Source organism: Pseudophryne corroboree, chromosome 8, assembly GCF_028390025.1.
Source record: "Pseudophryne corroboree isolate aPseCor3 chromosome 8, aPseCor3.hap2, whole genome shotgun sequence".
NCBI classification, from domain to species: Eukaryota; Metazoa; Chordata; class Amphibia; order Anura; family Myobatrachidae; genus Pseudophryne; species Pseudophryne corroboree.
The window spans coordinates 310,371,083-310,385,436 of NC_086451.1; the positions used below are offsets into that span (position 1 = coordinate 310,371,083).

The following is a 14,354-nucleotide window of genomic DNA, read 5'->3' on the forward strand; positions in this document are numbered from 1 at the left end:
CATGTATGTGCAAAACATATTATTCTAAGTACAGCAACTTCTTATAGCTTTAAAAATATTATTTTAAAGCAATCAATGTCTTCTATCCCATTTTGTTACTGATTTTGTAACCAATATAGTATTGTCTATACAAATGTATTACAGTTTTATACTATTTCATATTTCTGATATAATGTATTATATAGCTCTAAACCTTTACAATAATTTACAACCTAAATATCAAAAACTCCTGAAAAGTCCCTTTAAATACTGCAGCAAAATTGCTAATTTTGAAGGTGGGTCATGGATATAAAGCAGTGGTTCTGAAACTCGGTCCTCAGGACCCCACACGGTTCATGTTTTCCATGTCACCCAGCAGGTGCACTGTCTATCACCAACTGTCACTTTTCCAACATCTACAGGTGACCTGCAAAACATGAACGGTGTGGGTTCCTGAAGAGTTTGAGAACCTGTGATATAATGTAAAGGAATACGACAAATCAAATGCATTTCCATAAAAAATGGTATTGTCAGTATTTAAAATAGTAGCAATGAAATACTGTAAAGAAGCACCCTAACCTATGTGTGTAGTAGGAAGGGTTATTACTTACACTAGTAGGCAGAGCGTGTAAGAAAGAGTAGCCATGCCAGACGCTGGGTCATCAAAGTTTCATATTGTATTATACAGATCTCAAGTACTGTGGTCTGAGTGTACAATCTAGAAACTATCAAGGGCTATGAACCAGGCAGGATGTACTGTGATATTTTATTTTGTCCCTACCACCCATAACTTTTCTTTAGACTCCATTTTATAACCTTATTTAAAATGTAGCCTGGAGTGGTAACCACATCTTTGTAAGGCCAAAAGTCTAAAAAATATACTGTATTTCTAAATGACTCAGTTTAAACCATATAGCATTGAGGTTTTATTTACTTTATTAGCTCAGTAAAATTGTACTATATCATCCAAACCCTGTAGCTTCAAACACAGAGACAGGTATTGTATAAAAATACCTATTATTCCCTTACTAGTAAATTGTAGAAATGTATTGGAAATCCAGGTGGCATTGTTTAAAACATGGTTGCCAGATACACACTTTGTTTTTCTCAATGTAACTTCTATGTTGAACTGCCATTGGGGACAAATATAAATATCTATCGAGATAGATAGATAGATAGATAGATAGATAGATATAGTCTGAAACATTTATTAAAGGCTTGTTTTTCAATTATTAATCTTTACCAGTGGCTGCTAAATGATATATACACACTGCTGTAAAGTTTTGGTACAATTCATGTTACTGACCTGTCAAACACTCACACAATTCGTTTAAAACACAAGCTTCCCCAAATAGTATTACAGTATGTACTTAACTCGGAATGAAAAAAAAAAAAAAAAAGTATATTATTGTTAAAATAATTAGATCAATAATTATTTATTTAAACCAGACTTAAATTCTCATAGTTGCCAATAGATAAAGGTATCAAATATCTAAACGAGGACAGCAATGTAATTTTGTCTACCATACTGTATTTTCGATATATAAGCAATGGAAAAACTCAAGTTAGCAGGTGATAAGGCGGCAGGCTTTCATCCTTTCCAGAGAAAAACTGTCAGAGTCATAAGATGCTATTGGGGCATGGTAAACAGTTCACCAGTTTGGCCCAGAAAACAATTTCAAAGTCAGTGTTATTCCAGAATTACTGGAATAATTTACTTTTGTTACCTTGCTGCCTCAACATTGTATATCTGTCAAAAAGAGCCACATTCACATACGGCGAGTGTGGAGGTGTGTGGTGCAATCCGGCACATATACTTTCTTTAAGAGTGCCAGGTCACCCCAGTGTACCACTAGAAGAAAGGGCACTTCATCTGCTTTTTGTGTTGAAAATAACTTTACAAGACTATGTAAGTACTGTACAACATTGGATGGCATATAGATGACAGTCCTTCTAGTACATGAATTCATAGAACATTGTGTAGAATGACTTGCTAATGCAGTATCCCTTATTCAAGTGATATTACGCCTTGCATAAAAGAGATCAGCTTGTAAGACATTTGCAGAGTTTATATAGGCATCAGAAGCCACTTCCCAGACAGAATTCTTTAAAACATAGGTTAAACAACAGGAATATTGGAAACTACCATACAATGGAGAATAGTTAATACTGAGAAAAACACTATGGGGTATATGCAATTGCGGTCGAATTCCCGAAATTGTCGAATTTCGGGTCATTTTCGCCCAAAAAAAAAAAATTCGCCTATGCAATTCAGTGCTTTCCGACCAAAAAACGGACTTTCAAAATTCGACTTTTTGAAATTCGAATTTTTGCAAATTCGACTTTTCTGCAATGATACAAGTGCTGCAATTCGACAAAAGCATATTCAATTCAAGTTTGGAAATTCGACAGCAGTGCTTTTAGACAGCAAATTCGTCATTTTCAATCCGCCACACTTTGGAGGGTGAAAACAATAAAAAAATTTTTAAACATGTTTTTTTTGGTGTTTTTTTTTTTAGGAATAGCATATCTATTTATATTAGAAGGGATTAGGTACTTTTTTTTTTTTTTTTGGAGGCACAAATATTATTTATATATTTTTTAAAATATTTTTTTATAATTTTTTTTTATTGCTGGAACGGTAAAATCCTTAAAAAAAATGGCGTGGGGTCCCCCCTCCAAAGCATAACCAGCCTCAGGCTCTTCGAGCTGGTCCTGGTTCTAAAAATGCGGGGAAAAATTGGGCAGGGATCCCCCGTATTTTTAAAACCAGCACCGGGCTCTGCGCCTGGTGCTGGTGCCAAAAATACGGGGGACAAAAAGAGTAGGGGTCCCCCGTATTTTTAACACCAGCATCGGGCTCCACTAGCTGGACAGATAATGCCACAGCCGGAGGTCACTTTTATGCCGTGCCCTGCGGCCGTGGCATTAACTACCCAACTAGTCACCCCTGGCCGGGGTACCCGGGTTTTTCCCGTTTTTTCCCGTTTTTTAAAATCGCGGCAAAATCCGCCAAATCGGACGATTTTCGCCCGCGGGTCTGCCGAATCCGTTTTTCATTGAATATGGTGAATTCCGGCAGCCACCTGCCGGAATTCACCTGTCGAATTGAGTCGAATTAAAAAACGGCGAAAAATTGCCGCGATTCGCCGTGAATTGCATATACCCCTTTGTATACAGTGTGTAGGCAGATTTGCCCTGTACAACCAGCACAAGTAGTATAGAATTCTGGGGTAGCCTGCAGAGGAAGAGGGGGGAGTACTGAAGACAAAATCATAGTGACTATGGATTCCAAAGTAGTAATTGAAACACTAGTCTTTTATGGCGAATGGTAAACACTGTAGAATAAGCTGCACCCTTTCATCTGCTTGATATATTCAGAGGTCCAATGCAATATGGTTAAAAGCATCCAAAGTAATTTCCTATATATTGTGTAACAAGATCTACATAACAGTGCAACATATAGAAAAGGATAACATTTCAAGATCTTAAAAAGGCACATTTTTGTTCAACCACGAAGATTCAATCATCCAAATAAGGCATCATTCAAAACGGCCTTCACAGAAAACTAGCACAGTCAGTATCTATACTTCATATAAATAGCTCTTATTGCTCAAAATGGAGTTTGCAAGATGCGGGAAGGTGAAGGTGGAGAGGTGGAGGAGTTGTTCATTTTTGGTGAATTTGAGATTTGAAGTTCTTCAAGTTTCCTAACATAATCATCTCTTAAAGCCAGCAGCTCCACGTAACGTTGCTCCACTGGGTTTGGCTGCTATTGATAGTTCAAGAAAGGAATAAAGAAGAAACAGGATTATGCTTAATAATAAAAGTAAAGGCTCATTCACAATTGTTGAGGCAGTGTTTTGTGAAGCAGTGTTGGCACTCTCTCCGTGATCACGCTCTGTATATTGCTCACTGATCCATAACAAGTCTGAAGTGTGCAAGAAATGACCTCTAATGGTACACAATGGTATGTTACATGCTTGATATGACCACATCACATGTGCTATGCTCCAAAATGCACAATGTGAACTGGCCCCTTAGGCGTTCTCCAAGTACTACGACAGTTAATAATTCGCAACTCTCCTACGGGACATCTAGCAAACTAAATAGCATGTTCTCTGCATACATTTGACATTACTTTGTTTTTCTGTTTTACTATATAATTTTATCAGTGAAAATAATAATATACTAAATACTCATTGTAATAAAACAACAAAAGGACCATGGGGAATAACGGCTCCGCAGGAGACTGGGCACAACTAAAGAAAGCTTTAGGACTACCTGGTGTGCACTGGCTCCTCCCACTATGACCCTCCTCCAGACCTCAGTTAGGATACTGTGCCCGGAAGAGCTGACACAATAAGGAAGGATTTTGAATCCCGGGTAAGACTCATACCAGCCACACCGTATAACTCGTGATATTATACCCAGTTAACAGTATGAAATATAACTGAGCCTCACTAACAGATGGCTCATAACAATAACCCTTTAGTTAGGCAATAACTATATACAAGTATTGCAGACAATCCGCACTTGGGATGGGCGCCCAGCATCCACTACGGACTACGAGAAACAGATTTACCGGTGAGTAAAATCTTATTTTCTCTGACGTCCTAGTGGATGCTGGGAACTCCGTAAGGACCATGGGGATTATACCAAAGCTCCCAAACGGGCGGGAGAGTGCGGATGACTCTGCAGCACCGAATGAGCAAACTCAAGGTCCTCCTCAGCCAGGTTATCAAACTTGCAGACTTTTTCAAAATTGTTTGAACCTGACCAAGTAACAGCTCGGCAAAGTTGTAAAGCCGAGACCCCTCGGGCAGCCGCCCAAGAAGAGCCCACTTTCCTCGTGGAATGGGCTTTTACAGATTTAGGGTGCGGCAGTCCAGCCGCAGAATGTGCAAGTTGAATCGTGCTACAGATCCAGCGAGCAATAGTCTGCTTAGAAGCAGGAGCACCCAGCTTGTTGGGTGCATACAGGATAAATAGCGAGTCAGTTTTCCTGACTCCAGCCGTCCTGGAAAAATCTATTTTCAGGGCCCTGACTACGTCCAGTAACTTGGAGTCCTCCAAGTCCCACGTAGCCGCAGGCACCACAATAGGCTGGTTCACATGAAAAGCCGATACCACCTTAGGAAGGAATTGGGAACGAGTCCTCAATTCCGCCCTATCCATATGAAAATCAGATAAGGGCTTTTGCATGACAAAACCGCCCATTCTGACACACGCCTGGCCGACGCCAAGGCCAACCGCATGACCACTTTCCACGTGAGGTATTTTAGCTCTACGGATTTAAGTGGCTCAACCCAATGCGACTTCAGGAAATCCAACACCACGTTGAGATCCCACGGTGCCACTAGAGGCACAAACGGGGGCTGAATATGCAGCACTCCCTTAACAAAAGTCTGAACTTCAGGCAGTGAAGCCAGTTCTTTTTGGAAGAAAATGTACAGAGCCGAAATCTGGACCTTAATGTAACCCAATTGTAGGCCTGTAGTCACTCCTGACTGTAGGAAGTGCAGAAATCGACCCAGTTGAAATTCCTCCGTTGGGGCCTTCCTGGCCTCACACCAAGCAACATATTTTTTGCCATATGCGGTGATAATATTTTGCGATCACATCTTTCCTAGCCTTAATCAGCGTAGGAATGACTTCCTCCGGAATGCCTTTTTCCTTTAGGATCCGGTGTTCAACCGCCATGCCGTCAAACACAGCCGTGGTAAGTCTTGGAACAGGCAGGGCCCCTGCTGCAGCAGGTCCCGTCTGAGCGGCAGAGGCCATGGGTCCTCTGAGATCATTTCTTGAAGTTTCGGGTACCAGGCTCTTCTTGGCCAATCCGGAACCACGAGTATAGTTCTTACTCTTCTCCTTCTTAGTATTCTCAATACCTTGGGTATGAGAGGCAAAGGAAGGAACACATACACCGACTGGTACACCCACGGTGTTACCAGAGTGTCCACAGCTATCGCCTGAGGGTCCCTTGACCTGGCGCAATATCTTTTTAGCTTTTTGTTGAGGCGTGACGCCATCACGTCACCTGTGGCCTTTCTCAACGGTGTACAATCATTTTGAAGACTTCTGGATGAAGTCCCCACTCTCCCGGGTGGAGGTCGTGCCTGCTGAGAAAATCTGCTTCCCAGTTGTCCACTCCGGGAATGAACACTGCTAACAGTGCTAACACATGATTTTCCACCCATCGGAAAATCCCTGTGGCCTCTGCCATCACCATCCTGCTTATTGTGCCGCCCTGCTGGTTTACATGGGCGACCGCCGTGATGTTGTCTGACTGGATCAGCACCGGCTGGTGTTGAAGCAGGGGTCTAGCCTGACTTAGGGCATTGTGAATGGCCCTTAGTCCCAGAATATTTATGTGTAGGGAAGTCTCCTGACTTGACCATAGTCCTTGGAAGTTTCTTCCCTGTGTGACTGCCCCCCAGCCTCGAAGGCTGGCATCCGTGGTCACCAGGACCCAGTCCTGTATGCCGAATCTGCGGCCCTCTAGAAGATGAGCACTCTGCAGCCACCACAACAGCGACACCTAGGCCCTTGGAGACAGGGTTATCAGCTGATGCATCTGAAGATGCGACCCGGACCTCTTGTCCAACAGATCCCACTGGAAGATCCTTGCCTGGAACCTGCCGAATGGAATTTCTTCGCAAGAAGCTACCATCTTTCCCAGGACTCGCGTGCATTGATGCACCGACACCTGTATTAGTATTAGGAGGTCTCTGACTAGAGATGACAACTCCTTGGCCTTCTCCTCCGGGAGAAACCCTTTTTTCTTGTTCTGTGTCCAGAACCATACCCAGGAACAGTAGACGCGTCGTAGGAACCAGCTGCGACTTTGGACTATTCAGAATCCAGCCGTGCTGTTGTAGCACTTCCCGAGATAGTGCTACTCCGACGAACAACTGCTCCCTGGACCTCGCCTTTATAAGGAGATCGTCCAAGTACGGGATAATTAAAACTCCCTTTTTTCGAAGGAGTATCATCATTTCGGCCATTACCTTGGTAAATACCCTCGGTGCCGTGGACAGACCAACGGCAACGTCTGGAATTGGTAATGACAGTCCTGTACCACAATTTTGAGGTACTCCTGGTGAGGAGGGTAAATGGGGACATGCAGGTAAGCATCCTTGATGTCCAGTGATACCATGTAATCCCCTTCGTCCAGGCTTGTAATAACCGCCCTGAGCGATTCCATTTTGAACTTGAACCTTCGTATATAAGTGTTCAAGGATTTCAATTTTAGAATGGGTCTCACCGAACCGCCTGGTTTCGGTACCACAAACATTGTGGAATAGTAACCCCGGCCTTGTTGAAGGAGGGGTACCTTGATTATCACCTGCTGGAAGTACAGCTTGTGAATTGCCGCCAGTACTACCTCTCCTTGAGGGCAGCAGGCAAGGCTGATTTGAGGTAATGGCGAGGGGGAGTCGCCTCGAACGCCAGCTTGTATCCCTGTGATACTACTTGCAGAACCCAGGGATCCACTTGTGAGCGAGCCCACTGGTCGCTGAAGTTCCCGAGACGCGCCCCCACCGCACCTGGCTCCACCTGTGGAGCCCCAGCGTCATGCGGTGGACTCAGATGAAGCGGGGGAAGATTTTTGATCCTGGGAACTGGCTGTCTGGTGCAGCTTTTTCCCTCTTCCCTTGTCTCTGTGCAGAAAGGAAGCGCCTTTGACCCGCTCGTTTTTCTGAAGCCGAAAGGACTGTACCTGATAATACGGTGCTCTCTTAGGCTGTGAGGAACCTGAGGTAAAAAAATTTCTTCCCAGCTGTTGCTGTGGATACGAGGTCCCAGAGACCATCCCCAAACAATTCCTCACCCTCATAAGGCAGAATCTCCATGTGCCTTTTAAAGTCAGCATCACCTGTCCACTGCCGGGTCCCTAATACCCTCCTGGCAGAATGGACATTGCATTAACTTTTGGATGCCAGCCGGCAAATATCCCTCTGTGCATCCCTCATATATAAGACGACGTCTTTAATATGCTCTATGGTTAGCAAAATAGTATCCCTGTATAGGGTATCAATATTATCTGACAGGGTATCAGACCACGCTGCAGCAGCACTATCCATGCTGAGGCAATTGCAGGTCTCAGTATAGTACCTGAGTGTGTATATACAGACTTCAGGATAGCCTTCTGCTTTTTAACAGCAGGCTCCTTCAAAGTGGCCGTATCCTAAGACCGCAGTGCCACCTTTTTTGACAAACGTGTGAGCGCCTTATCCACCCTAGGGGATATCTCCCAACGTGACCTATCCTCTGGCGGGAAAGGGTACGCCATCAGTAACTTTTTTAGAAATTACCAGTTTCTTATCGGTGGAACCCACGCTTCATTCACTCATCTGATGGGGGAACATAACACTGTCTGCTTTTTCTCCCCAAACATAAAACCCCTTTTTTAGTGGTATTTGGGTTAATGTCAGAAATGTGTAACATATTTTTCATTGCCGAGTGCAACGGATGTTCCTTGTGGATTGTGTATATGTCTCAACCTCGTCGACACTGGAGTCAGACTCCGTGTCGACATCTGTATCTGCCATCTGAGGTAGCGGGCGTTTTTGAGCCCCTGATGGCCTTTGAGACGCCAGGGCAGGCGCGGGCTGAGAATCCGGCTGTCCCATAGCTGTTACGTCATTCAGCCCTTTACATAAGGAGTTGAAACTGTCGGTTAATACCTTCCACTTATCCATCCACTCTGGTGTCGGCCCCACAGGGGGTGACATCACATTTATCGGCATCTGCTCCGCCTCCACGTATCCTCAAACATGTCGACACAGCCGTACCGACACACCGCACACACACAGGGAATGCTCTGACTGAGGACAGGATCCCACAAAGTCCTTTGGGGAGACAGAGAGAGAGTATGCCAGCACACACCAGAGCGCTATATAATGCAGGGATTAACACTATAACTGAGTGATTTTTCCCCCAATAGCTGCTTGTATACACAATATTGCGCCTAAATTTTGTGCCCCCCCTCTCTTTTTAACCCTTTGAGCCTGAAAACTACAGGGGAGAGCCTGGGGAGCTGTCTTCCAGCTGCACTGTGAAGAAAAAATGGCGCCAGTGTGCTGAGGGAGATAGCCCCGCCCCTTTTTCGGCTGACTTTTCTCCCGCTTTTTTTATGGATTCTGGCAGGGGTATTTATCACATATATAGCCTCTGGGACTGTATATTGTGATTTTTTGCCAGCCAAGGTATTCATATTGCTGCTCAGGGCGCCCCCCCAGAGCCCATCAGTGACCGAAGTGTGAGGTGTGCATGAGGAGCAATGGCGCACAGCTGCAGTGCTGTGCGCTACCTTGTTGAAAACCGAAGTCTTCTGCCGCCGATTTCCAGGACCATCTTCATGCTTCTGGCTCTGTAAGAGGGACGGCGGCGCGGCTCCGGGACCGAACGATCGAGGTCGGGTCCTGTGTTCGATCCCTCTGGAGCTAATGGTGTCCAGTAGCCTAAGAAGCCCAAACTATCTCCAGTCAGGTAGGTTCGCTTCTTCTCCCCTTAGTCCCTCGTAGCAGTGAGTCTGTTGCCAGCAGATCTCACTGAAAATAAAAAACCTAAAATATACTTTCTTTTCTAGGAGCTCAGGAGAGCCCCTAGTGTGCATCCAGCTCAGCCGGGCACAAGATTCTAACTGAGGTCTGGAGGAGGGTCATAGTGGGAGGAGCCAGTGCACACCAGGTAGTCCTAAAGCTTTCTTTAGTTGTGCCCAGTCTCCTGCGGAGCCGCTATTCCCCATGGTCCTTACGGAGTTCCCAGCATCCACTACGGACTACGAGAAATAGAATTATCGGTAAGTAAATTCTTATTATTCATTTTATCCAGTGGTTGCCAAACTGGGTGCCACGGACCCCCAGGGCATTACAGTGCACTTGCAGGTATTCCATGGGTTTGTAGTAACTTTGCAGGTTAGTGTGTGTCATCCCCTCCATTTTACTTCCTACACGCAAAGTCCTGGCAGACCTCCCCTACCCAACGCTTACTCCATTCCCCAACTTTAGATTTGTCCTCTCCTCTGCTCTCCCTTGATGTGTCTGTCGACATATTAGTATTAGTCTCTCTCCAACTTGCATATGCTTCAGTCTCCCTATGTGGGCCTCTCTGTCCTCCCTACTTTGTGCGTATGTCTCCCATTGTCCTTTCATTCTGTTTACCCATTTCTCCCAACTGCTCCCACAACCCACTGTCAACTTGCACCACACCTTTGCCTCCTCATCTTCCATTTCTCTCCTGCTCTTCCAGTCAATGTAATAGGCAAAAGCAGTGCTGGTGGCTGCCAACCAGAAGCTATGTGGATAAAACAGTTTTGCAGCCATGACCATCACTACATAACTGAATCTTAAGATCACAATTATGTAGTGGTGGTTAAGATACAAAACTTTAGGTCTGGGGAGGTCATGAAAAAAATAAATAAATAAGAATTTACTTACCGATAATTCTATTTCTCATAGTCCGTAGTGGATGCTGGGACTCCGTCAGGACCATGGGGAATAGCGGGCTCCGCAGGAGACAGGGCACATCTAAATAAAGCTTTTAGGATCACATGGTGCGTACTGGCTCCTCCCCCTATGACCCTCCTCCAAGCCTCAGTTAGGTACTGTGCCCGGACGAGCGTACACAATAAGGAAGGATCTTGAATCCCGGGTAAGACTCATACCAGCCACACCAATCACACCGTACAACTTGTGATCTGAACCCAGTTAACAGTATGATAACAACAAATGAAGTAGCCTCTGAAAAGATGGCTCACAACAATAGTAATAACCCGATTTTTGTAACAATAACTATGTACAAACATTGCAGACAATCCGCACTTGGGATGGGCGCCCAGCATCCACTACGGACTATGAGAAATAGAATTATCGGTAAGTAAATTCTTATTTTCTCTAACGTCCTAGTGGATGCTGGGACTCCGTCAGGACCATGGGGATTATACCAAAGCTCCCAAACGGGCGGGAGAGTGCGGATGACTCTGCAGCACCGAATGAGAGAACTCCAGGTCCTCCTTAGCCAGAGTATCAAATTTGTAAAATTTTACAAACGTGTTCTCCCCTGACCACGTAGCTGCTCGGCAAAGTTGTAATGCCGAGACCCCTCGGGCAGCCGCCCAAGATGAGCCCACTTTCCTTGTGGAGTGGGCCTTTACAGATTTAGGCTGTGGCAGGCCTGCCACAGAATGTGCAAATTGGATTGTGCTACAGATCCAACGTGCAATCGTCTGTTTAGACGCAGGAGCACCCATCTTGTTGGGTGCATACAATATAAACAACGAGTCAGATTTTCTGACTTCAGCTGTCCTTGAAATATATATTTTTAATGCTCTGACAACGTCCAGTAACTTGGAGTCCTCCAAGTCGCTAGTAGCCGCAGGCACCACAATAGGCTGGTTCAAGTGAAAAGCCGAAACCACCTTAGGGAGAAAATGAGGACGTGTCCGCAGTTCTGCCCTGTCCGAATGGAAAATCAGATATGGGCTTTTGTACGATAAAGCCGCCAACTCTGAAACTCTCCTGGCTGAAGCCAGGGCCAATAACATGGTTACCTTCCATGTAAGGTATTTTAAATCTACCGATTTTAGAGGCTCAAACCAATGAGATTTGAGAAAATTCAAAACTACGTTCAAATCCCACGGTGCCACTGGAGGCACCATTGGGGGTTGTATATGTAGTACACCTTTGACAAAAGTTTGTACTTCAGGAACTGACGCCAATTCCTTCTGGAAGAAGATTGATAAGGCCGAAATTTGAACTTTAATGGACCCCAATTTTAGGCCCATAGACAATCCTGTTTGCAGGAAATGTAAGAATCGACCCAATTGAAATTCTTCCGTTGGGGCCTTTTTGGCCTCACACCACGCAACATATTTTCGCCAAATGCGGTGATAATGTTGTACAGTCACTTCCTTCCTAGCCTTCATCAAGGTAGGAATAACTTCCTCTGGAATGCCCTTTTCTTTTAGAATCCGGCGTTCAACCGCCATGCCGTCAAACGCAGACGCGGTAAGTCTTGGAACATACAAGGTCCCTGCTGAAGCAGATCCCTTCTTAGAGGTAGAGGCCACGGATCCTCCGTGAGCATCTCTTGAAGTTCCGGATACCAAGTTCTTCTTGGCCAGTCCGGAGCCACTAGTATTGTTCTTACTCCCCTTTTCCGTATAATTCTCAGTACCTTTGGTATGAGAGGCAGAGGAGGGAACACATACACTGACTGGTACACCCACGGTTTTACCAGAGCGTCCACAGCTATTGCCTGAGGGTCTCTTGACCTGGCGCAATATCTGTCCAATTTTTTGTTGAGGCGAGACGCCATCATGTCCACCTTTGGTTTTTCCCAACGGTTCACAATCATGTGGAAGACTTCTGGGTGAAGTCCCCACTCCCCCGGGTGAAGGTCGTGTCTGCTGAGGAAATCTGCTTCCCAGTTGTCCACTCCCGGGATGAACACTGCTGACAGTGCTATGACATGATTTTCCGCCCAGCGCAGAATCCTTGCCGCTTCTGTCATTGCTCTTCTGCTTCTCGTGCCGCCTTGTCGGTTTACGTGGGCGACTGCCGTGATGTTGTCCGACTGGATCAACACCGGCTGACCCTGAAGCAGCGGTTTTGCCAGGCTTAGAGCATTGTAGATCGCTCTTAGCTCCAGTATATTTATGTGAAGGGACGTCTCCAGGTTTGACCACACGCCCTGGAAGTTCCTTCCCTGTGTGACTGCTCCCCAGCCTCGTAGGCTGGCATCCGTAGTCACCAGGACCCAGTCCTGTATGCCGAATCTGCGGCCCTCTAACAGATGGGCACTCTGCAACCACCACAGGAGAGACAACCTTGTTCTTGGTGACAGTGTTATCCGCTGATGCATGTGCAGATGCGATCCGGACCATTTGTCCAGCAGATCCCACTGAAATGTTCGTGCATGGAATCTGCCAAATGGAATTGCTTCGTAAGAAGCCACCATCTTTCCCAGGACTCTTGTGCATTGATGTACTGACACAGTTCCTGGTTTTAGGAGGTTCCTGACAAGTTCGGATAACTCCCTTGCTTTCTCCTCCGGGAGAAACACCTTTTTCTGAACCGTGTCCAGAATCATTCCCAGGAACAGCAGACGTGTTGTCGGGGTCAATTGAGATTTTGGAAGATTCAGAATCCACCCGTGTTGCTGAAGCACTACCTGGGTTAGTGCTACACCGACTTCCAGCTGTTCTCTGGACTTTGCCCTTATCAGGAGATCGTCCAAGTAAGGGATAATTAATACGCCTTTTCTTCGTAGAAGAACCATCATTTCGGTCATTACCTTGGTAAAGACCCGAGGAGCCGTGGACAAACCAAACGGCAGCGTTTGAAACTGATAATGACAGTCTTGTATCACGAACCTGAGATACCCTTGGTGTGAGGGGTAAATTGGGACATGCAGATAAGCATCTTTTATGTCCAGGGACACCATGAAGTCCCCTTCCTCCAGATTCGCTATCACTGCTCTGAGTGACTCCATCTTGAACTTGAATTTCTGTATGTACAGGTTCAAGGATTTCAGGTTTAGAATAGGTCTTACCGAACCGTCTGGCTTCGGTACCACAAATAGTGTGGAATAATACCCCTTTCCCTGTTGTAGGAGGGGTACCTTGACTATCACCTGCTGAGAATACAGCTTGTGAATGGCTTCCAATACCGACGTCCTTTCTGAGGGAGACGTTGGTAAAGCAGACTTTAGGAACCGGCGAGGGGGAGACCTTTCGAACTCCAACATGTAACCCTGAGATATTATCTGCAGGATCCACGGGTCCACTTGTGAGCGAGCCCACTGATTGCTGAAAATCTTGAGTCGACCCCCCACCGCTCCTGAGTCCGCTTGTAAAGCCCCAGCGTCATGCTGATGGCTTTGTAGAACCCGGGGCGGGCTTCTGGTCCTGGGCAGGGGCTGCTTGCTGCCCTCTCTTACCCTTTCCTCTGCTTCGCGGCAGATAAGACTGTCCTTTTGGTCGCTTGTTTTTATAGGAGCGAAAGGACTGCGGCTGAAAAGACGGTGTCTTTTTCTGTTGGGAGGGGGTCTGAGGTAAAAAAGTGGATTTGCCGGCAGTTGCCGTGGCCACCAGGTCCGAAAGACCGACCCCAAATAATTCCTCTCCTTTATATGGCAATACTTCCATATGCCTTTTGGAATCCGCATCACCTGACCACTGTCGCGTCCATAAACTTCTTCTGGCAGATATGGACATCGCGCTTACCCTTGATGCTAGAGTACAAATATCCCTCTGAGCATCTCGCATATAAAGAAACGCATCCTTTAATTGCTCTAGAGTCAATAAAATACTGTCCCTATCCAGGGTATCAATATTTTCAGTCAGGGAATCCAACCACACTACCCCA

At 45.7% G+C, this 14,354-nt stretch overlaps 1 protein-coding gene across 2 annotated transcripts in view; it reads right to left on the reverse strand.

Moving 5' to 3' along the window:
• Window positions 1-1,346: 1,346 nt before the first annotated feature.
• Window positions 1,347-14,354, reverse strand: part of MTM1 (myotubularin 1) — a 293,065-nt gene continuing 280,057 nt past the window's right edge. For both annotated transcript variants that reach the window (XM_063937383.1, XM_063937384.1), the window contains one exon: window positions 1,347-3,751. In XM_063937383.1, the coding sequence (XP_063793453.1) occupies window positions 3,593-3,751 (159 nt within the window). In that variant the 3' untranslated portion in view covers window positions 1,347-3,592. The remainder of the gene's footprint in view (window positions 3,752-14,354) is intronic.